The sequence below is a fragment of the Hypanus sabinus genome, chromosome 4 (genome assembly GCF_030144855.1).
Source record: "Hypanus sabinus isolate sHypSab1 chromosome 4, sHypSab1.hap1, whole genome shotgun sequence".
Taxonomy (NCBI): domain Eukaryota; kingdom Metazoa; phylum Chordata; class Chondrichthyes; order Myliobatiformes; family Dasyatidae; genus Hypanus; species Hypanus sabinus.
Window position 1 is genome coordinate 165,353,014 of NC_082709.1, and position 25,925 is coordinate 165,378,938.

Consider the following 25,925-nt stretch of genomic DNA (forward strand, 5'->3'; position numbering starts at 1 on the left):
TCATGGCATGCCTTGTAGATGGTAGAAAAGGTTTGCGATGCGAGCCCAGGAAATTGTAGTCACAATATTTATGTGACTGATTCAACTGAGTTTTTGGTCATGTTGATCCTCAGGATATTGATGGTGGGGGACTTGGTGACAGTAATACCTTGAATGCCAAAGCCAGTTGGTTAGTTTCTCTCTATTGCACATGGTCATTGTCTTGATACTATTTTTATACAAATATTACTTATTACTTAGCATGCCTAGAAGATGCCTACGCCTTGCTGCAGATGAATACATACATTTGCATTTGCTGACGATTTATGAATGGTTTGAACATTGTGCAAGCACTACTGCATCAGATGTAACCCAGTGATAATGAAGGCCAGTGATGACCATGCCGAGAAATTCTTGCAATGATGCCCTGAGGCCGACTTCCTACAACCATAGCCATTCTCCTCTGCACAACATGCGATTACAATCAAGAGTATTTTCCTTTTGATACACATTCAGGTGTTGCCTTGATGTTAAAGACAGTCAAGCTCACCTCAGCTTACTTATCCATACTTGGACCAAAGCAGTGTTGTGGTCTGGACCAATGTGATCCTGATGAAACTACAAATTGGGCACCAGTAAGGTTATTGCTTTAAGTCGATAGGTGCTGCTTGAGAGCACCAATGACGACACTTAGCTGACAATTCAGTACAGACTGATTGGATAGCAATTAGCTGCAGTGTATTTGTCTGTTATTGATAAAATCTGGCTAACCTGTCATCTTTTCAGTTAGATGTCAATGTTGTAACTAGAATAGCTTGGATAGATGCATGATGTTTTTGAGTGCAAGCTTTCAGTGCTACATCTGGAATGCTGTCCATTGCTGCATCCAACATTGTACTTCCAGCTGTTTCTTGATCTTGCATGCAGAAAATCAAATTGGTTGAAGACAGCATCTCCCTTCAGCATCGCCTGCCAAAAATGCTTCAAGTTTTATCTTTTGCACTCACATGCTTGGAACAACTACTGTTGAGGACAGGAATGTTTTAGGAGCTTCCTTCTCCACCTGTTGGCTATTCAATTTTTATGACTGCCTGAGGTCAATTGGAGAAATGAAAGAGCAATCTTCAATTGCTTAAAAGGGACGTAACGTTTTGAAAGTGGCAGAACTATTTAAACTACAAAGCAAGTATTGATCAAAGCATTTTAGTTTCAATAAGTACCCCTACAGTTAAGAGCCAACTTGTAATAGGTTTAGTGAAGGAGTTCAAACAACAACAACAACAAAAAACTATTCAAATGGCTGTTCGACAAAATACTAATATTTTCAGATAAAAATTGGAACACAAGAAATTCTCACAAAATCAGTTTTATTGTTAACAAATTGATTTTGGGGAAGGCTGTGGGGAAAATTAAAAAGGCAACTAATTTTAGATATTCATAGCGCACAAAATATGAGTCTCTAGTAGAAGTGGTACTGTGGAACAAGTGGTAGAGGCAGGTTCGATATTGTCATTTAAAGTAAAATTGGATCGGTATATGGACAGGAAAGGAATGGAGGATTATGGTCTGAGTGCGGGCCAGTGGGACTAGGTGAGAGTTAGCGTTCGGCAGGGACTCAAAGGGCCAAGATGGCCTGTTTCCATGCTGTAATTGTTATATGGTTATAAAATGTTTAGATTATGCAAATAACACAAAAAGCTCTGATATGTTAAAAATTAAAGCTCTCTCCACTCTAGAAGAAAGGACTAAACACCATGAAAGAAAAACACCCAAATTTTCTTCTACACATCAAATAGCAGTAAGACGCATACATTTACAAGCTCTCGTCATTTCTATCCTGTTAACATTGCTCCATTACAATTATCATTAGAATAAGTTAAGATGGCATCATTTATTCATTGATGTAACCTACAGCCTAGGTTTAACAAATATCACAAGTGCACTTTCATTTTAAAAGTGTACAACATAGAACATTTCACCATCAGTTACAAGGATATTTCTGGGAATGAAGGGGTTAACATATGAGGCACATTTGGCAGCTTTGGGCCTGTATTCACTGGAATTTAGAAGAATGTGGGGGAATCTCATTGAAACCTACTGACTGCTGAAAGAACTAGATAGGGTGGATGTGGAAAGGATGTTTCCTATGGTGGGGGTTCCCAGAACTAGAGGGCACAACCTCAAAATGGAGGGGTGACCTTTTAGAACAGAGGCAAGGATTTTTTTTAAGCCAGAGGATTATTGATATGAGGAGGAGGAAAAAAGTAGTCCATGAGCCAGTCCTCATCAGGAGATCAGACGTGGAGAGGTCAGCAATTTTAAATTCCTCCGTGTTACCATTTCAGATGATCTGTCTGGGCCCAACACACCAAGACCAATTATGAAGAAAGCATAGCAGCACCTCCACGTCTGGTGGAGAGTATATTGACTGGTTGGATCACAACCTGGTATGCAAAACAATGCTCTTGAACAGAAAATCTCACAAAAAAAAGTGATATGGGCTAGTCATTCCTGGGTAAAGGCCTCCCCAACCATTGAGCACATCTACACAAATCACTGTCGCAGGAAAGCAGCGTTATCAGGGACCCTGACCACCCAGGTCATGCTCTCTTCTCACTGCTGCTATCAGGATGGTGGTACAGGAGCCTCAGGACTCACACCACCAGGTTCAGGAACAGTTATTAACCCTCAACTATCAGGCTCTTGAACTACTGGGGATAACTTCATTCTCCCACAATTCTGAACTGATCCCACCATCTATGAACTCACTTTCAAGGATTCTTTATTTCATGTTCTAGATATCTATTGCTTATTTGTTATTACTTTTTTTTTAAAGATGTATTTGCACAACTTGTTGTCTTTTGCACATTGGTTGTTTGTCCACCCTGTCAGGTGTGGTTTTTCATCGATTCTATTATGGTTCTTGGATTTACTGGGTATGCCCGCAAAGAAAATGAACTTCAGTGTTGTATACGGTGATTTATATGTACTTTCACAATAAATTAACATTGAACTTTGAAATACATAAAATAAAGAAACACATACCTTTTTGGATAAAGTGGTACATACACATCTTCATCCACTGATTTTCGAATTCTCAAGATGATGATCTTTAATAAATTCTGAGAGAATATTTTCTTATTAATTTTAAAAGGGAGATCACAACAGACCAACATTTTATATATAGTGAAAAAACAGGCAACTTTAGTAACTGAATGGCCATAAAAATAGTATCTCCCCTTTTAAGGTTCAGTTAGAAGATCCCACAGAACTCAAGGATGAAATATTTTGATATTCTTTTCTCAATTCATGTGTAATGCCCTGGTTAAAATATTCGCTGCTGCACTGAGGTATTTTTTTTAATTTTAGCTATTTTCTGCAAAAGCAGTGTGTCCTGCTGGTAAAAGCGTTTTGGCGTTGCGTACAGATAAGGAGCCATGTTGTCCAACTTAGGAGTGTTGCGTCAGCCAATCAGGATTGTCTGGGTACATGTTGTAACACAGCAATACATTCAACTACTTCTGAAATGAGCTCCAACATTTATGTGCACATTGGACTGCTTTAACTGTAATGCACCATTTTATCTCTATCTTTTCCTGTTAACTGAAGTTGAAAATTGTCAAGTATATTTTCTTTATAATTTTATGCTGGTGTATGATCTGTCATTTCTTGGTGACTTACAGTCGTGTGCAATCAGTATTTACACATTCACTACAATCAATTTTCCTTAATCACAACATCCCAACTTTCCTGTTTGGTTCAACCACAAATCTTATCAAATCCTATCTGTATGTTGTTAGTGAAAGTTGGCCTTCTCACTGCTGAGTCATGCAGCTGTTGGCAGAGTTAGCTAACAAGCCAAGTTTGCATATGAACCCCAGTGAGAAGACTACACATGAAAACTGGCATATGAGCATATTTCCAATGTCAGTGTTGCCAAAAGCAAACAATTCTTCTCCATACAAAGTAAACTGCCGTGCCCACCCAAAAATCAATCTCAAATTTTCACAGCTTAATGTTTAGTTTCTTTCAAAAACTGATAATTGAGAATAGTAGAGCACTATCAGAAAGGATTCACTCCTCTGGAAACATGGAAACAGAAAGGATAGCTGGATAACTAGTGTGTTTCTTAAAGATGATTTCTAAAACCCCTTCAAAAATAGTAGCTTTTATTCTAGCTGATACTTAAAATTTACACAGAAATCACAGAACAAAACACCAGAGAATAAAGTCATTTAGCCTAGGGTATCCATGATGGCTCTTTGGTAGAACTATCCAACTAAGCCCATTCACTTACTCTTGCCTCAGTTTGTTTATTTTATACCTTAATGTACCTATCCCATTCACTATGGAAGACTACTTCTCAAACAGTTCCTTCAAATAAACAATCCTGTGTAAAAATACTGTTGAATCTGATTCTCTGGCCAGCTTTGAACTACTGAATCCCTGTCAACAAAAAAATTCTATTTTTATTTACCCAAAATAATCATGACCTTGACACTTCAATGATTAAATTATCATAATTTACATTCAAATGGACTGTAAATAATAGAAAAAAAGTTGAACGCAACCAAAATGGAAACAAAATGTAAGACAGCATACCTGTGCATATTTATTTTCTCCATTTACAACAGAAGGATATCCTTCAATTAATTTCAGTAATAACTTGACTAGCCGGGATGTCTGAGATGTGGACAGAGGATCCCAAACGTTTTCTGCTAGTCCTATAGCAAGAGTTGAAAAATATTCAGTAATGCCTCAGATTTTTCTCATTCATTTTCTTAGGCTTGATATCATATTGAGCTCATGTGAACTAGCTAACAAATTCCGTCACACTTGCTGATGAGAACAAATAACAGAGACACATTCTTCCTGCATTATCACCCTTTGTCCCAGTTATTTTTATAGTAAATTTTGCACAAACATAGCAATCATGAATCAACAATCTGCTAGAGGAACTCAACAGGTTGAGTAGATTCTGTGCAAGGAAAGCAACCGTTGATGTTTTGATTTGAAACCCTGCATTACCATTTAAATACCCAGCCTTAGAAAGAAGCAAGAATTTTATACAAGCAAAGGCAGCTCATTAGTGTATATTTCATATACACCAAATATTTTGTTTGGAATATTTCTATGTATGTTCAAAAAACAATACCAGAAAAATAGATCACCAATTATGAAATAGTTAAACTAATTGTAGCAAATTATTATGAAATAGTAATATGTCTAACCATATGCTGGAATGATTTGATATATATGCCACAACAGAAATTTTGGCAAATAAGAGAATATTAATTAATGTCATGAGTCTATTAAAAAATAGTTACCTGTCAGTTTTGGCAAGACCACTTTTTCAACAATTGCAGGTAATAAGTATGTGTCAACATCATCCATCTGTGGATTTTCCCCTTCTTCACATCCATAAAACAGTAAAGATTCAAACCAGAGCATACTTTCAAAGTCACGACAATTTGGCTGTTAGAAAGATGTGTAATACATTTAGCTCTTAAAGACAACACACTAACAATCTGTAAAATAGTAGTTCCACAATGTGATTGTTACACTTTGCATTTAAAGAGTCTTGTGTTCAAATAGTACCTTCTGCAACATGACAGAATCCCAAAATGCTTTATAGCCAATGCATATATGAAGTGTAGTCACCTGCTATAACACAAGCAACTTGCAAGGCAAGCTCCCAGACAATAATGATAATTAACAAATTATTTGTATTAGCTAAGCAAATTAAGGAATAACCACTGGTAGAACATTCTTTTTCAAAATAGTAACATAATAACTTTTCCATCCACTTTAGAGCATCTCATAGCATTTTTGCAACACCCCAAAAAAGAACTTAAAACTTCTGCACTCACCTCTTCCAGAATCTCCTAACTCCCAAAGGCATTTAAAATTTTTAATTTCACAGTCAAAGTATTGCAATTCTCATTACATTTTTAAGATCTGTGTTTTAGAATTACATGTGCAAACTTACTTTATCAAGCTTTCAATAGACAGTTGAACAAAACATTAAGAGACCAATCATACAGGGTTGGAAAAATCATGAGCAGTTTCACTCATGCTTTCAAATTCAAACAGGAAGATAGAGTGACAATAATACAGAAGACAAGGAAGAACAAGCTAGCATGAAGGGGAAAAAATAAATTATGTTGGGGGGCAGGGGAGGATAGAGAAAGATTTTAGGATTAGTCTAGGGATGGGAAGGGAAGCTTGATAAGACGACAGACAGGAGAGATGGAAGGGTAAAATGATAGGAGGGCAAATACTAGGGCAGTAGAAGGTGAAATCTGAGAAAGGGGGAGACAAATAGGGAGGGGTGGCATCACAACTTTAATAAAAAAAAGTTTAGTGCAGCTATTCCAGATTTATTCTAATAATTTACATCACTGGAATTTTTCACTCTTCATCTGTCTTTTTCCTCTAATCAACAGAGAATATACTTGCATTGATTAGAAAATATATTACTCATCCAAAGTATTTTTATTCCATTCTAGTCAGACACACTTCATTTTACAGGACAACACAGATAAGCTGTTCTCTGCCGGTGTCGTTTGCTAGTCAACCTCTTGCGACTACTAAAGTAAAAGAAATTTGGTCACCGAGTAACTCTTTATCCCACTGATGGGAATGCCAAGATGGGGAAAATTGAATTCACAAAGCCAGCATTCAAAACTCTAATTCTTTGAAAAGCATTGACCACATTTATAAACTATTTATAAACTATTATCAGGTCTCACCTACAAAAGGAGCAACAAAGTATAAACTATTTATAAACTATTATCAGGTCTCACCTACAAAAGGAGCAACAAAGTAGGTGACACAGCATTTACTTGGAGATAAGGAACTGTCAACAATTTGGGTGAAACTCAGCATCAGGACTCACCTCAAGAGGATTCCATTTGATGAGTTGTAATCTAATAAGTGGATTGAGGAGTTTTGGAAGGCAGAGGCCAATATATGCATCTTTGTAATGTGTGTAATACAATTGCCGCCAGACTTCAAATCGGTTTTTGATTGAATCAAGTGTACAGAAATCATCCAAAACATCTTCAAATACTTTCCTGGATTCACTAACAATGCGATCTACAAAAGATATTAGAATTTTGTGTTTTCATTTAACATTTTTTTCTGCATTAGATTCACCTTAACACGTAATTCAGTGTCAATGCTTTTAAATCATTTAACAGTATTAGACAGTACAGACTTGTTGACATCTTGAGAAGAGAAATACACAACCAGATGGATTCTGATTCTCCCTTTGCAGTTGTTGTTAACAAGATTTAAAAAGGTTCAACACATTGACCTGATTATATTACAACATTACTGACTGAAGAATGGGAAACTGAAAAAGAAAGCAGGTTTAGAAATCCAAAATTGAAAATGAAAATGCTGTGAATTTGTAGGAAGATAGATAGTAGTTCTGAAGAGGGAACAAAGAGAATGCCTGGAAAAGCAGGAAGATTAAGGTTGTCCAGCTGACAAAATTTTTTTTTTTTGGTAGCATCTAATGGTGGAAAATTAATGCTTGTTAATCAGAGTTGATCTGTCTGCAGGAATCTTAATAATCAAGGATGGGTAATGGAAGAAAAAAAGTGCTGGACCAGTGTGATGCAGACAAAGCTGTTGCTGGCCATCTATTTCATGAACTCAACAACACACACAAAATGCTGGTAGAACACAGCAGGCAAGGCAGCATCTATAGGAAGAAGCGCTGTCGACATTTCAGGCCGTGACCCTTCCTATTTCATGAACTCTCCAACTTGTAACATTAACTCTGGCTAGTTTTAGGTCAAACATTAGTAACGTTATCTTTCTACCCAGAGGGCCATCTGATCTGTAGAAGACTGCCAACACTCTGTTTTATTTAAGATTTCCAGCAACAGCTGAGTTCTGCATCTCACAGTCCACAATACATATTTACAACCTCTTACTAATTACCCCTCCCAGTTATAGCCCCCTAAAAGATCAACAAACAGTAACTAGCATTCAATTGTCTTTTTTAGACACAACTGAGAGCAATTGTATCACCAGGATAATCCAAACCTTCACCTTCACACAGACCCTCCATTCTTTCCACTCTTCCTCTACTCAGCAGCTTAAAGCACACTCTTCCAGTTCTGATGAAAGTCTACTGGCCTGATTTATTATCTGCTTCTGCTTTGCCAATCATCTTCATTTTGTGTCTTCTGGTTCCTGACCTTCTACAAACAGGAATAGTTTGACTAATTACCCTGTCTTTATTCCTTCAGATTTTACATACCCGTTTTACAACCTTCTGTTTTAAAACCTGATTCTACAGTTTATCCACATAACTAAATCATCAATTCTTTGGAATTATTTTGGTAATTCTTTTCTGCACTCTAAAGTGTGAAGGCCTCAATATAGGATTCTCAGCACTGGATCCAATACTCCAATATTTTATAGAATAAGATTCAGTGAATTTGCTTTTGAATTCTATGCTTCTGTTGACAGAGCCCAGGATCCATATGCTTCTTGACATGTCTTATCAGGAAAAAGGCAAGAAAAGCTTGTAGCTGCTAGAATTTAAAAGAGTGACATGATTTGACAAAAACATACAAAAACCCTAAGAGGTCTTAACAAGAAGGATCTGATAGTGTTTAAAAATAACAAATCACCCATTTAAAACAGAGGAAAAGCATCCTTCCCTCTCACAGTATTGAGTTTATTTTAAAAGATTTGTTTCCTCAAAGGGCAGTGGAAAGAATTCCTTTAATATTTTAAGGTAAAGTAGGTAAAGACTTAATTAGCAAGATGACAACCTGGAGACAGGAATGGGGAGTTAAGATTATAGTCAGGTCAGCCACAGCCATGGCCTATTACCATTCCCTTTGCTGCTTCTAAGCTTGGAATCATTTGCAAATTTTGAAGCTGTGCTGAATCACTGGTGTCCTTGTTAACACAGAACATAGAATAGTACAGCACAGTACAGGCTCTTCAGCCCACAATGTTGTGCCAACCCTTAAACCCTGCCTCCCATATAACCCCCGACCTTAAATTCCTCCATATACCTGTCTAGTAATCTCTTAAAGCACTGAAGTGTTGAGCACTACTTGGATGACTTGTACACAAACTACCTGCAAGTTGAACTATCTTTGGTCAAACTATTCCACAAAAGAAACAAAATTCATCATTGAAATGGCTCAAAAATGTCATACTTTGTATCTAGAGTCAGAGGTACACAGCATGGAAAAAAAGCCTTTTGGCTCAAGTCACCCATGCCTACCAGGTAGTCTAACTGAGCTAGTCCTATCTGACTGCATTGGCCCATATCCTTCAAAACACTTCCTATCATATACTTTTCCAAATGTCTTTTAAACATCATTATTGTAACCTCGCTAGCACTTCCAGAGGCAACTCATTCCATATATGCACCACCCCATTTGAAAAAGTTGATCTGCAGGTGCATTTAAATCTTCATACTTTAAACCTATACCCTCTATCTGTGTCTCCAAACCTGGGGGAAAAACTCCCTACATTCATGGCCTACCACCCTCATAACTTTATAAACCCTGCAGCCTTCTAGGCTCCAAAGAAAAATGCCCTAGCCTATTCAGCTTTCCTCAAAACCCAAATCCTCTAATCTCAATAACATCCTTGCAAGTCTTCTTTGCACCTTTTCCAGTTTATTGATATCCTTCCTATAGCACAGTGAACAGAACTGTACATAGCACTCCAAATGCAGCCATACCTATATCTTGTATATATGTAAAATAATGATACAACTCCTGCACTCAATATCATGACCTATGAAGGGAAATGTGCCAAAAGCCATCTTCAGCACAGTCTACCCATCCCACTTTCAAGAAACTGGCTATTTCCAGGTCACTCTGTACTACAAAACACCAACTATCTTATTATTCCCAGAATAAAAATATGAATTTCCTCCATAAGGTGCACTTTGTTAGCAATTTACTAGTTTAGTTTTCCTTGATTTATCAAATATATTAGCTTATTTCTCAAGCAGCATACCATTTTCCATATTAAAGCTTGTGATGTCTGTGGATGTCTCTTCATCATCACTTGATAACCCTTCATGGTGTTCACTCATCTTGCCTGCTTGCTCTCTGGCCAACCTTCGACGGGCTCTAAAATAATAAACAGTTAATTATTGATAACTTTATAATGCTATTTTCTTCTGAGTGAAATATTTTCTTGTAAAGCTATAAAATATAATTGCTTCACTGTCATGCTTATTAACTGTGCTAAATACTATCAACTTGTGTTTTAATTTGCAATGAGGACAAAATCTAACTCACTAGATCCAAGTGCATGCATATTCTGCTACACAACTATTGTCAGTGAATATCTTAATACAACGCAAACTAAAATAAAAATTACAACAAAGGTGGAATCACTATAGAAAATGAAAGTGACAAAACACTCAGGCAGGAAATAGTAATGGACAATGAAGCCACATGCATTTAAAAAGCATCTGCATTTTAAGATGCAAAATGATTGACTGAGCATGCAATCATACCTGCGGGCCTCTCTCTCTGCAATCCTTCGCTGTTTGGCATTTTCTTGATATAAAGCACGGTCACGACCAAATGCATCTAGGCTTGGTGTCATAGCTGTTTTGCCTGAAAATATAAAGTTTACAATTACCAAAAAGTCATCTTAAAAAGATACTAAGTAAAACAATCTTTATTTACATTGAACACAATTTGAACCTACTGGGACCCACACCATTAGGAATTTGTAAACTGAGTAAGAAATTAATGCAACCAGCAATAAAATCAGTTTGAAACCAGCAAGAGAGTAAAATTACATAGTAAAAATACAGTTATTGCTAAAAGATGATTGAATTCTTGTCAGCATACAAATTTGCAGAAAATGTAATAATCTACCAATTAATCAATTTACAAGTCTAAGTAGCAAAAATTAGAAAGTGTTATGAAATTTGCATGTTGTTCTTAGAAATATTTTATTGAGGTCGGCTGTGAGATACGTAGAAAACTTGAGACATTTTACTCCCAGTTGAACCACCATTGGTAGACCTTCAATTTTTATATATATATAAAAAAAAAACATAAACACACACGCACAGACACTTGAGTGTGAGGCAGCATTTAATGGCTGAGTTAAAATGAACATAGGGCTTTTTTGCATTTTAGTGGAACTGTGCTGATGGAGATCAGCAGATCATGCAGCCACTAGAAACTGTCAAGCTCTTCCACGAGTTTCTTCCAGTTCAAATCATAACCTAACAAAATGGGGAATGATAAGAATGAACTCTCATGTAGCAAACACAAATAAATCCTTAAAACTATTTTTCCCTAACTGAATTTTAGGAATACTTATGAGTTTCAATTTATCTGCAGAAACCATATCTGATCCAAAGCAAAAATGGTCCATCTGTCATGTAACAGTACCACAGATAATGATCATAATTTGGCTATGTAATCAGAAGACATTACTTCCTCCAAATAAGCTATATAGTTCTTCTTTTTTCTACTAAATTAAATATATCAAATGATTCCCATGGCAACTTGAAACCACTCTGCTAGATTAATATGCATTCTTATTAATCTAATGTATTACAGTGAACAAGGCTGTTCAATGAATAATAAAAACCTTCAAGATGGACTGACTTGAATGGCTTGAATATTCCGATGATTCATCTTTAATATCATCTTGCCGTCTCTGGACAAACCGGGTAGCCCGCTGTTTCAGCAGCTGGTGCATGGCAGTTTCAAGCTCATTAACCAGGGGTACCTGAAAAATATAACATACAACGTAATACCTGGGCCCTTCATAAGAGGCCCTGGTCAGCACGAATTACACCATGGAAACAGTTTTAAATTCCAGCTAGTCCCTGCATATCTTCAACCAAAGTGCCCAAAGCACTGATGAAACAGGATTTAGTTAAGGTTCATTAACTTTCTCGACGAGTCAATTTCCACTCAGTCTGCTGCCAAATATTTAGTCAAATGTTAAATGAAAATCAACATGACTTTTTTTTTTATATAAAGTACTTAATGGAAACCACAATTTTGCAGATTAACAGGTACAGTATTTCATGCATTCATTTTTAACACAATCTTTTGACAAAGAAATGCCAGTAGACATGCATGAAAAAAGCAGGTTAAAGCAAATGGAAAAACTTTTCATCTTGAATTTCTTACAGTATTCCAGTTCACCTACTGTATAAACAGCTTCAGTACTCATATGTACGGATAAAGCTGTCCGAGTCACTAAGGCATGTTATGCATCTCTACATTTTAGAATCACAAGCTTATACACACCCAAGCACTTTTGTGCTTATTTGCAATGCACAGGCTCATTGCCATGTGTAATTGTGAAAATTCAAAGTTTAGTCATTAACAAAAATCATTTACTGAATTTTTTTGGCTATGGCCTCTGGTTATGAAGGATTTCAGAGTTCTGGTGGTTACCTAAATTTCACAGAAATTCCACATAAATCTCTTGCTGCAACTACTACTATCCTTTGCCACTGAATTCTACAAGCAGTCCAACAGTGGAACCCGGTAATTCTGAAATAATAGGGTGGGGAAGTGGTGGAAGCAGATATAATATTGAACAAACTTTTAAACAGGCACATGAATGAGGATGGGATGGGGAATATAAATCATGTGCAGGTAGGTGAGATTAATTTACACTGACACATTAGTCAGCACAAACATCGGAATCTGAAAGATTTTCCTGTGCGCTGTTCTGTGTTAAAAGACATGCTGAAGATGAAGGTTTTGCTAAGTGCTACAATATTTAGATAGCTGGCACCTCAATGACCAAAAATAACAATTCAGATTCAATGCCGTCAATATAAAAAATGTCTTGAAATGATGCAGCCATAACCAATTCCTTTGAAATTATATGATCTTAAAGATAAACAGCATTGCCAACTATAACCCAATTGTTATAATTGTGGACAGTACCATGAAGCAAGGCTTGCTAGTCTGCAAAAGACAAACAGACTAAAAACATAAATAAATACCAGAATTTAAGTAACATTACATGTATAAAGACCTTCCGTATAAATATATTTTAAAATCTTTGCACCACTTTAATAATGCGTGATAGATCAGTTTATTGTACACCATGAAACAATATTAAATTTAATTACAATTAGCAGTGTTTGAGGACTGCAAAATTGTCAAGAACACAAAGTGATGATTCCAAGAAGTAGAAACATATTACATTACTGTTGAAATGCAATTGACAAAAAGATTTTTTTAATTAACATGCTTGGAACTGTAGATTTCCCTGTGCTTCAAGGGGACAAATAAATAACAAAGTCTCTTTAAAAATAAGAATCCAGCTGGCATTGCTTCTCAAGAAATTAAAAATAAATTAATATTTTAAACTTTGCTTTCAATCTCATCCCCACACCCAAAGGGGAAGCTATTTTGATGATGAATGCAAAAAAAATGACTAGTAAGGTAAGCATTTCCTTTTACCATAGGCATATACTGCTTCTCTTCAAGTCAATACTTACATACTTTTAAGTATACACTCAGTGACTACTTTATACTGCAGTCATGCAGATATCTAATCAGCCAATCATGTGGTAGCATCTTAATGCATAAATGCATGCAGACATGTTCAAGAGGTTTGGCTGTCATCTAGACCAAATCTCAGAATAGGGAAGAAATGTGATCTAGGTGACTTTGACTATGGAATCACAGCTGGTGCCAAACACTGTAGTGTGAGTATCTCCTGGGATTTTCACTCACAACAGTCTCTAGAGTTTACAGAGAATGGTACAAAAAAATAGCCAGTGAGCGGCAGTTCTGTGGGGAAAAACATTATTAATGAGAGAGGTCAGAGGAGAATGACTGAACTGGTTGAAGCTGACAGGAAGGCAACAGTAGTCCCAATGACCATGTTGTTACTAACAGTGGTGTTTAGAAGATCATCCTTCAACTCATAACAAGTCGAACTTTGAAGTGGGTGAAGGATGGCAGCAGAAGACCTCAATGGATCCACTCATATACCTAATAAAGTGGCCACTGAATGCATTTCATTCTCCCTAAGGTAACTGGTAGCAAAAACTCTTATTTTAAATGTATTAGATATCTCTAGCATTAATCATCATTGATTATTGCCATAACCTGTAACCTGGGAAGTTCATGGATACTTTTATCCTCAGGATGTTCTGAAGCATTTCTTGGCCAGAATTACCTTTGAAATTAAATCACCTATAACTTCAGTTGTGAAATGTGAATGGACGATCAGTTATTTAATTCCGTAGCTAGGGCTTAAATACACAATGGACACCATTTGTGTTATCAACAGTAAAGGCCTCCTAGGTTGCCAGCCAAAACTAAGTATCTTTTCACATAACCCTTTGTAGTCCAGTAATCAATAGAATACTACATTGAATTACACACACAAGATGTTGGAGGAACTCAGCAGGTCAGGCAGCATCTGTGGAAATGAACAAACAGTCAGCATTTAGGACCATGACTCTTCTTCAGGACTCAATAGCATGATGTGTTGTCCTGAAGAAAGGGTCTCAGCTTGAAATGTCAGCTGCTTATTTGTTTCCATAGATGCTGCCTGACCTGCAGAGTTCCTCTAGCATTTTGCATGTGCTGCTTTAGATTCCTAGCATCTGCAGACTTTCTCTATTTTGATTGAATAGCTGTGCCCATTACAGACTCAGATTCAAACTTCCACAGCAAAACTTGAATTAAAAATATTTTACATTAATTAAATCTAAGCTTGTTAATTATTTCACCATCTTGCAACAACTTGTAATTTACCTCACCAACTCATTCATTATGGTTTAATAAGTCTGCTTCCTCCTCCAATTGTGAACCTTAAGCAGTAATTATTTGACCTTCCAAAACTGTCTACAACTCTACTTTGTAAGGATTCAAGTTAGTTACTATACTGGAGATTAAATATTCCTCTAAAGCAGGGGTTCCCAACCTGGGGTCCACAGACCCCATGGTTAATGGTAGCAGTCCATGGCATAAAAAAAAGTTGAGAACACCTGCTCTAAAGCTTGCACATCTACATTTGAACCAGTAAGTACCTTATTATCTTCTCTCGTAATAATGCAATTTTCTAAGTCATTATTCAGCATCTGTATTAAACTCTCAATAAGTGGTAAATCACCCATGAAATAAAGGTACGGGACAGCTGAATGTTACTTCATTTTAGTTCTGGGTTCTCAAAATAGATAATGGATTCCATTTAATTAGCCCATTGCTTATTTGTGATAACTCTTAATAACAAAAATTAATGTGAAAAAAAAAGCCAGAATTCCCATTGTTTATTTGGAATGCAATGCCGTTTATTTGGGGTAGGAAACTGTTGAACAGTTTCTAACTAGTGTCAGTCGCATGCACTTGCATGGCTGTTAGTCACTATGCCATGCTTAGAGTGAGCAGTTTTTAAATAGTGTCAGTTTTGTGTGTTTGGCTTCAAAAAGCAGCAATTTCAGTCATTAATGTTTGGTGAGAAATAAGCAGCAAGATAATTCAGAACTGTATTGCTCACTGCAGTTTCAAGCATTCAGGGTTTGGAGATGCCAAAAAAGGCTAGGAATGAAAATGAAATTATTTTACTACTTTAGCAAGTTACGAACTATGAAGAATTAAAAGGTATCAACTTTCATCTTGAATGTTGTAATGAAAGGGAAGATTTGGAGGGTGCAATCGTTGACAGAATATGAAGGTAGTCTATTATTTGCACTACGGGTCTGCGCTAATCTTGTTCATTTACAGTCCAAAGAATGGGACACAGATGAGCTCTTCATCCAATCGGGTTTACACTCTCCTGACTAACAAATCAGGAGAGACTGACTTTGGCGGAGGGGGAGAGGGTATAAATACCACTGGACTGGACATGCCCTGGCATCATCCCTGATGAAGATGGCAGAGCTTGTCATTGAATCATCCATCATAATTGATACTCGTACCCAGCTAGAAGCCCGAGAAAGTACGCCAGGAAAGCACTTGATTTTCAAGTGGTACTTTGAGGTGGAAGAGGTTGAAGGGGAGACATACGTGGGAAGGAAAATAGGAGACATTTCCTAAAGCAAAAATATACACAGCAAAGGGCAAAGCTATCAACTAAGGGGGAAAGAGGTTTTAGAGTGGATCTGAGGAAGAACTTTTCATCCAGATGGTGGTTGGAATCCAGAACTCTGAATGATGTTATATTTAGGGACACTCACAATATTCAGGTAATATCCAAATGGGCACTTGACTATCAATACAAAGGTGGCTAAAGACTAAAAATTCTGGTAAATAGGATTAGTATAGTTAGAGCAACACGGAAAGGTGCTGGAAGAACTTCAGTGGGTCAGGCAGCATCCATGGACAGAATCCACAGATGCTGCCTGTCCATTGAGCTCCAAGTTTCCAGAATCTGCAACCTGTATCTCCATACACACTTGATGGTTAGCATGGGCATGACAGGACTCTGGGACTCGATGGCTAAAATTCAGAAAGGACATTCAGCATACAATTTCAGATTGATAAAAGTTTAGTTTCTACAGGCTACAATTACCAACTATTTTACTACATTAGGCAAGTTTGCTTTATTGTGTTTACAGAGATGTTCAGAGAGGAACAGTGAACTTTGTTCATTATCATGAAAGCTTTAAGAAAAGTTAAAGAAAATGGAACACCCCCCCCCTTCCAATATGAAACTATAAAAATGACCCAAAATGAACGTATCCTTGTTGTACCCAATGGAAAATGATATACTGCTTTTAACTTATCAGAAAATATGGAAAATAGAATTAGGAGCAACAGAAATATACACTAAGGAAATAAATGAATAACCAAATGATACTCTTGGGGCAACACTAGGCTGAGATATTATGAGAAACCATGGAATGAGATAAAAAAGAGTTTGTTAGCTTAAATGGTAATTATACACTCCCAAATATCACATTCTATGGACAACTATAAACGTGCTGATGAAGAGTTGCCTACTTCCAAAGAATGGATTAAGTTTCAAAACAAAATAGTTTAAATTTAAAAATTAACTTAGAGCTAGATCAAGATTTCCAATTTGACAACTGACACCTAAGCTGAAACTGGTAAAAAAAACACTAAATGATTCTCGGAGCGCATCAATACAAATACTTGACCAGTGACACATGAAATTAAAGCCAAGACTAAGACAAGACACATCTTGAGTTTAAAGTTAAAACAAAATTTTAACTGTTATTCTTTTAGTCTTCACTGGAAGTGAATCTCATCTTAGCAATATCAGGTACAAGAAAAGCTCTTGTAATTGGACAGAAATGATGGGGTCAGGGTACATCAACTTCTCCCTGTTTTACTGCTACACAATTTGCACATCTTCACTGTTCACTTCTTCCAAAGAATGTATTGAGAGTTCTCACCACACTACTGACAAATGGCAATTTTTCCACCGGAGGTATTTTTGCCATCACATGATCTAGAACTCTATGTGGCTCCAAATGCTAGAATGTGATTACTAAAAACAAAAACTCCAAAGTTCATGAAGATTTCTAGATGCAAGTAAACAGCCAGTAATTTTACAATACAATCAGTCAGCACACAACATGCAACGCTACAAGAATTCAAACGAGCTATTACTCGCCTAACTCGCGCAAAAGAACTGAAGAACTGAAAAACAGAAGTTTAGTTTAAGTCAACCAATTGTTAACACCCACCCCTCTCCAAGATTTAATATGGAGATTCACAAGACACCGTGAAAACAAAGGAACAGTTGAATGACAAAACAATGTAACTTGTACTTTGTGCATGACCTTAAGAAAAGGCCTGGTTCTGTACAGTATGTGCTCCCAGAGGACAATCAAGAATGGCTAGAAACAAATGTAATGATATTTAACCTGTTAATGCTTCATACTCTGGAATTATATTTCTCAGGAAGTTGAAACCAAGCTCTACAAAGCTGAATATCACTGGCTATGCCTATAGAGATTACTAATCACAAAACATTGACATGCAGCTGCCTGCCTCTGAAGTGATTAAACAGCTTTGTCATGGAGAAGATTTTCATCCCTTTTATTTCTCCTCTGTCAAATTCATCTCTTCTTTACTCTTACCAAGGTTGCTCTACGCATTGCAGGCCATTCACCAATGACCCCTGAGTTAGGTGTTTGGAGCTATGGCAGCAATTTCTTCTTTTGCAAGTAACTAGCTTCCAGGTGCATTTTCACCACAATAACAACCCAAGTGGATTTCAGATACATGCTTGTTCACTAAGGTTCAGCACATTTGTTTTGTGTTATACAGTGATTAGATTATAAACAAATCATTAATATTAATTAACTTGGATATTAAATAAGAACCTCCTACATACTATTATCGCCCTGCGGTATTTTATCTTACAATCATATGGAATGCACAATATACAATAGAAACCCTTCAACATCAGGGAATAGAAAGTAATTTTGAAAAAAAAAGATGAGACTTGTAGTCTAAATAACTTCTTGGACAGCATTTCACTTTTACAGATAAAAACATTGTCTACTTTTAAATCACGGTGAAAAAGTTAAACACCAAAAGTGAATGTCTAAGTTTACAAAATACAAGATAATTAGTGAAATCATAACTTCAACAGTTTTTGCACCCCAATGCAGGTAATCACTCTTAATTGATCTGTCACTAGCTTTAAATGCTGAGGAAAACCTACCTAGTTATTTTTCTTCAACATGTATATATTGAAATGCATAGTATTAATGTTATGTGAATGGAATATGGTGGATGGCAGCTGGAATATCAATTACTCAAATCAAGAAATTGCAAATACAGTCTACCATCAGTTTACTCCATCAGTACAGTAGCGCCTGTGGTGAGGACCCTTAATACATAGCACATGAAAGTTGTTTTCTTTTTACTTACAAGCAGGAAGTCCATAAACAACTACTTCAACTTACCTTTTCGTTGAAACACTCAAGCAAGTCTCGGACATACCCTCGCATTTCTTGAAAGAATCTATACCGTCCATTATCATCGGTGATGCCTTCAAGTCTTTCTATTGTTTTAGAAGAGTTTTCCAGATCTTCATGAAGTTTATCCAGTCTGTGTTGATTTGTTTTGTGCACTTCTTTCATTGAGTCCAACCTAACAACAACAGCAATCCATGGAAGTTATTTTAAGCATTGATTTTAAGGAACAAATAGGAATGCTTTATATACCACAAAATAAAATTTGAGCATCAAATCTCTATATCACATTTCATTTTGTATCAATAGTGACATACCATTGTTACTTAAGTAATATTGATATTAATAAATCTATCTGCTGTTATACTGATTTGAGATGACAAGTTGAAAGATGAAATCATAACCATCAAATCCTAAGGTAATTGCAAGCATACACAACTGCCCTGATTCCAGACGTACAGATCACATAATTCATTGCAAGTTTATGGAGAGCTCTAGTTATTCCCGATAAATTTTTAATGTTTGTAAGCAAGGCAGCTACATGTGACCATGTGACTTCAAATAATTAAACCTCTAGTTTAGTTTATAAAAAGCTCTAAAGTCCAATAAACTTCTAAAATTTGATTTAATACCATCATGATTTATATTCTATTAGCTGTCAGGTCCAAGGAGAGGAACAGATTGTTATGGAGGAAACTGGTTTGTGGCAGTGCAGAAACAGCTGAACAACTTGATGTGTTCAATCAAACTTTTATATTATATTAACTAATTATAGATTTAAGTCCATTTTAGGCATGAAACATTTCCCCTTACTATTACTTTCCATTCTATTTTTTTTAAATTCAATTAGAGAAACTGATCCATAAGTATCTCTTGGATAATGCTGATGGAAAAGATACCAGAAAGTAAAGAAAATAATCAATTTATAAGATTAAAATGATTTAATGGGCACATGAGAATTGCCATTGATTACAAATTCTGGATATAATTCTTTTCTCATACAGCATTAAGTAAAGAGCTTTGAATTAACCCAAGTGGACTCAATTGGTTAAAAGCAACAATCTTAAACATAGCTATACTTTTATGGTTCTTAAAATGTCTACATTGATGAGTTTGTTTACTGCAGCCATTATTTGTGTTCTTTCTAAATGTTGACATTAACTTTCTGTTGAGAGTTTGATCAGAATCTGATGAAATTCCAATGTACTATACCTATATTCTGTTTACAGATTTCAACCTCTTTCGATATTCTTCCCTACTGGAATAAAAAACCCTCATCATCACACTTACCACACATTTAGTTTAAGACTGGAGCTGCAAAGAGGTAAGATGTCTATCAAAATTACTTCAGGATTAGTAAGCGTTGTTTTCCCTTTTAGTGGGCCTCATAAATAATTTGTACAAATTTTATCATTAGCAATAAAGTAACAGCAGCAGCCTTTGAAATGAACAATCTTTCTACCAAATTCAACATAACTGGTCAAGTAAACTTGTACTTTACAGTATAAAAATGTAATAAATTTTCAGTCAATTAAATCTTGCCTTATGTCACCATTGCACAAGATCTCTAAGATCCAGCTCTTTAAAAGTTAGTGGGTACAGTTTCAGAAGTGCAAATATGATATTGCATTCTTAAAACACAGACTGTAGTCATACAGTCATGACCGATGTCGTGTTCCAAGACGACATCGAGTACTGGCTGATGTCTTCTTATGTAGAATGTGTGCTGTTTAGTAAATGTCCCACGACACATTTCTGTCACTTCTTCACCAGGCTGCTTTGCGCCTGAAGGATAGAAAGCTACAGCACAGGTCTCAGAAGCCTGTTTGAGAGAGCTGGTCTGCCCTACCTGTCTTTAAGGCGTTTCTTTACCAAATCAATAGTAACAGGAGGCATCTCATTAATGGAAGGTTTGAAAGGAATAGCATTATCTGTCTTGATAGACTTGGACTCTGTTGCTCCATAGGCATTATATGTGTAAGAAAGGTTGTATGAAGAACCATATGGAATAGCCTGGTAACTGTTCTGGTAGTACATGTTAGCCGAATCTGTAGGATGGTTGCTTGGCACCTATACAGAAAGATAAAGCTGTAAACTTCTTTCAAAAAGTTAAATACCTGAATAGACAAAAGACATTTTGCTTCAAATTGAACAAATGTAAAAAAAATAAATTATCTCAAAATTTTAAAGTAAATATTTACTGTAGATTCATTGACTAAGTTTGACAAGTACTTGCTAGGATTGCACATAATAGGAACAATTAGGGAGCAAAAGAATATTAATTATTACAATCTACAGTTACTTAACATCTCACACATATACCATAAAATATGCATATGTCTTTCTTTTCCAGGAATTTTTTAAAATGCATTGGCACATATAGGTTTCAATGAGATGCTTGTAATCCACCAAAATGTTATAAGAAGTTTTGAGATTCAAAATAATATTTTGTATTAAATGTATTGTGAAGAATTAGACTATGATTGGACCTATGATATTAACCATAGGATATGGATTGACAGACTATCAAACAGGACTGCAATATTTAGGTGGTGACAAATAAATGGTTGCAATGTCATTCACTTTCAAAAGAATATTTACAGAATTATTCAAAAAAGGTTAATTGAAAATAATCTTAATTACTTACACCTTGTTTATATAGCAAGAAGTTACCTGAGGGACACTAATTCCTTTCCTGATTTGCTCCTGTTCCCACATCTTTAATTCTTCATCCTGATCTGTTGTGTCAAGTGCTTCATCATCACTTCCTTCAATCCCTGTTCTCACACAGAAATAGGTGCAAATTACTACCAGAACTACTACATTACACCAGGACACTAGACTCAGAAACAGCTATTTCCTTCAAACCCGTCAACATGTTCAACTCCCCCACCACCATTACATAAACGTCACCTAACTTCACTTTATGTATACACAATCAGTCTAGGTATGTAACAGTTATTTGTATATTTTTTATAGGGTTGGTTTTGTATGTATAGTTAGGTTTTTATTGTGTTCTTCAAGATTATTATGTTTTTTCAATGCTGCTTTGAGTCCAGAGTAACAGTCATTTAATTTTCCTCTACAATAACATAAACAATCTTGAAAAACACTGAAGTCCTTCTTGAACCCATGCTAAATTGAATTGAAAAGTTGAGCATTATTGTTATTGTAATATATTCCAAAAAGGTAACAAATGGAATTCACAAATCACTACCCAGAATTCAAGATACTGATGTGTAAATAAAGGAAATAAACAAACTTTTTTTTTCATCTTGCAGATCTTGACACATGCAGATAACATAACATACTGCAATTTTTAAAAAATTGCAATATGGTCCATTTTCTAGAAAAGCAATTTCCCTGTTACACTGATGTTGTTTATACTGCAGCATTTAATAACTGGGAATCGCCATATATTTGACACAATCATCTAATAAAATCGACACAAAATTTAACATCACAGATTTCCTGTATATTTTGACCATTTGTGGTTATTTTCCTTTAGTTGAAATAAACAGATGAAAAAATTTATCTTTCTATCAATATCGAAAACTATTGAAAAGAGTAAGTCTTTTAGTGATACAAGTGTCACTTGGGCCAATAAAAGTGAAATTTAAGCGGAGCAGCCATTGTTGGAGTAGACAATTAGCATGGGGAACTGAAGCTCTGGCTCAAGAGTTTCAACAATTACTGGTCTAGTTTTTAATCAAAAAGTTGTTTTAGTTAATGTTTATGCTCCAAATACTGATTGTCCTGAATTTTTTAAATGCTTATTTACATCCTTTCCTAATCTGAATCAATATAGACTGATAATGGGTGGGGATTTTAACTGTTGTTTAAACCCTGTGATGGATAGATCCAAGCCCACCCAAACTCTTCCAAATAAATCGGCTTCTCTTATTAACTCTTTTATGATTGATTCAGCTATTTGTGAAATTTGGTGTTTTCTACACCCTAATGACAAAGAGTTTTCATACTTTTCCCATGTTTATCATAATTACTCAAGAATTGATTACTTTTTCATTGATCACCATTTACTCACAGATGTTACTGATTGTAAATATGACTGTATTACCATATCTGATCATGTACCTCTGAAGTTATCTATTAAAATAACGGATTCATATATCAATGCTAAATTTTGGAGGTTTAATCCTATTTTATTGCAGGATTTAGACTTTGTTAACTTTATTAAACGACAAATTGATTTGTTTTTCTCAACAAATTCTACAGCAGAGATCTCTAGTGGAATTTTGTGGGATACTTTTAAAGCATATATTCATGGACAGATTATTTCATACTCTGCTGGAGTTAGGAAACGAACTAATTCTAAAATATTAACATTAGTTGATAAAATCAAAGCAATTGATAAGATTTATTCAATGACCCCTAGTAAAGAACTTTATAAAGAAAGAGTGGAACTTCAAATGGAACATAGTTTATTATTATCCTCTTCAATTGAAAGTCAGTTAATTAAATCAAAAACTCAATCCTATATGCACGGAGATAAGTCTGGTAAATTACTGGCTAATCAATTGAAAACTGTTTCGGATAAACGACAGATTACTAGGATTCGTAAACAAGATGGTACTCTGACGATCGACCACAAAGAGATAAATAGAGCCTTTCAAGATTTTTATAACTCCTTATATCAATCAGAATTCACTAAGGACTCTTCTATAATAAATGAATTTTTAAGGAAATTGAATATTCCAAAAGTAACTGTTGAGGATAACTTAATTTTAGATACACCTATTACGGAGTCTGAAATAGAAAGGGCTATTTTTTTAATGAATTCTGGTAAAGCTTCTGGTCCAGATGGTTTTCCCGTAGAATTTTTAAAATCTTTTTCTTCTATACTTTCTCCTTGGCTTTGTAAAATTTTTAAAGATGCATTAAGTGTAGGTAAATTTCCACAATCTTTTTATGAAGCTTCTATTTCTTTAATTCTTAAAAAAGATGAAGACCCTACTGAATGTGCATCCTATCGGCCTATATCCTTATTAAATACGGATTTTAAGATTTTCAGTAAAATTTTGGCTATTAGATTAGAAATATACTACCTCAAATTATTTCTGAAGATCAGACTGGATTTATTAAAAATCGCTATTCATCTTTTAACATTAGAAAATTAATTAATATTATTTATACTTCTTCATCTAAAATACCAGAATGTGTTATTTCTTTAGATGCTGAAAAAGCATTTGATAGAGTTGAATGGCCATATTTATTTACTACAATGCAACAATTTAATTTTAGTTCAAAATTTATATCATGGATTAAATTAATATACCATAAACCTTTAGCTTCGGTTTTTACCAATAATCAAAGATCCCCTTTTTTTCAGCTATTTCGTGGTACAAGGCAAGGTTGCCCTTTAAGTCCTTTACTATTTGACATTGCTTTAGAACCGTTGGCTATAGCTATTCGTGAATCACCTAATATTCTGGGTATTACCCGTGGGGAGAGGACATATAAAGTATCATTATACGCTGATGATTTGTTATTATATATATCTGACCCTGAAAGATCTATCCCTGCTATTTCGTCTTTGCTTGCTCAATTTAGTAATTTTTCTGGTTATAAATTGAATTTTAACAAGAGTGAACTATTTCCATTAAATATGCAAGTTCCAATTTATAAACATTTACCATATAAAATTGTTACAGATTATTTTACTTACCTAGGTATTAAAATTACTAAAAAACATAAAGATTTATTTAAGGTTAACTTTTTACCTTTAATTGATCAAATTAAGCAACTTGTTATTTGTTGGTCTCCACTATCTTTATCATTGGTTGGTAGAGTTAATGCTATTAAGATGATGATACTACCTAAATTCTTATATTTATTTCAAGCATTACCAATTTTTATTCCTAAAGCTTTTTTTGATACTATTGACTCTAAAATATCTTCTTACTTGTGGCAGAACAAAAATCCTAGATTGGGTAAAAAATATTTACAGAAGCCTAAGAAGGAGGGCGGCTTGGCTTTACCAAACTTAAGATTTTACTATTGGGCAGTCAATATACGGTATTTAATATTGACACAAGTAATATGGACACAAGAATGGACTATAGCTACTTGCCCACAATGGGTAAATTTGGAATGTAAATCTGTGCAAGATTTTTCACTGATTTCAATCTTAGGATCTTCACTTCCTTTTTCTTTATTCAAATTGAATAAACAGATAACTAATCCTATAGTCAGATATACATTACTAATTTGGTTTCAATTTCGTAAATTTTTTGGTTTGAATAAATTTATTTTATCATGTCCTTTAATATCTAATTATTTTTTTCGGCCTTCATCTATGGATCAAGCTTTTCTTTTATGGAAAACAAAAGGTATAACATGTTTTCGTGATCTGTTTCTGGATGATAACATTATGTCCTTTGAACAGCTATCTAATAAATATAATTTACCTAAAACCCATTTTTTTAGATATTTGCAAGTTAGAAATTTTTTGTATAATGAGTTACAGTCTTTTTTGAAAGAATATCCATTGGACATTACAGATAGAATTTTAGCCCTTATTCCTTATCAAAAGAGTTCAGTAGCCATCATTTATATGATCATGAATTTAGTTAGATGTATCAGAAAAAATTAAGAAGGAATGGCAAGAAGAGTTGCATTGTCCTATATCTACTGAGCAATGGGAAAAAATTTTATTATTGGTAAATTCGTCCTCTATTTGTGCTAAACATGCCCTAATACAATTTAAGGTTGTACATAGAGCTCATATGTCTAAGGATAAACTGGCTCGATTTTATTCTCATCTTAACTCAACCTGCGACAGATGTCATTCTGATGTTGTTTCATTGACTCATATGTTCTGGTCTTGTCCTTGTTTCCAAAATTATTGGAAAGATATTTTCAGTATTATTTCAAGAGTTTTAGATATTAATTTTCAACCGCATCCTCTTACTGCAATTTTCGGTTTACCAATGACAGATAATAATCGTTTATCCACTTCATCTCAACGAATGATTGCATTTGTTACATTAATGGCTAGAAGATCTATTTTATTGAATTGGAAAGAAAT

General features: G+C 35.1%; 1 protein-coding gene across 2 annotated transcripts in view; it reads right to left on the reverse strand.

Moving 5' to 3' along the window:
• The window catches only part of paxbp1 (PAX3 and PAX7 binding protein 1), a 47,387-nt gene that overhangs the window by 11,744 nt on the left and 9,718 nt on the right, over nucleotides 1-25,925 (reverse strand). For both annotated transcript variants that reach the window (XM_059968698.1, XM_059968697.1), the window contains exons 5-14: nucleotides 21,551-21,654; nucleotides 20,727-20,947; nucleotides 18,869-19,055; nucleotides 11,607-11,730; nucleotides 10,493-10,595; nucleotides 9,985-10,100; nucleotides 6,878-7,077; nucleotides 5,307-5,454; nucleotides 4,582-4,703; nucleotides 3,025-3,101 (exon numbers count right to left, since the gene is read on the reverse strand). In XM_059968698.1, the coding sequence (XP_059824681.1) occupies nucleotides 3,025-3,101; nucleotides 4,582-4,703; nucleotides 5,307-5,454; nucleotides 6,878-7,077; nucleotides 9,985-10,100; nucleotides 10,493-10,595; nucleotides 11,607-11,730; nucleotides 18,869-19,055; nucleotides 20,727-20,947; nucleotides 21,551-21,654 (1,402 nt within the window). The remainder of the gene's footprint in view (nucleotides 1-3,024; nucleotides 3,102-4,581; nucleotides 4,704-5,306; nucleotides 5,455-6,877; nucleotides 7,078-9,984; nucleotides 10,101-10,492; nucleotides 10,596-11,606; nucleotides 11,731-18,868; nucleotides 19,056-20,726; nucleotides 20,948-21,550; nucleotides 21,655-25,925) is intronic.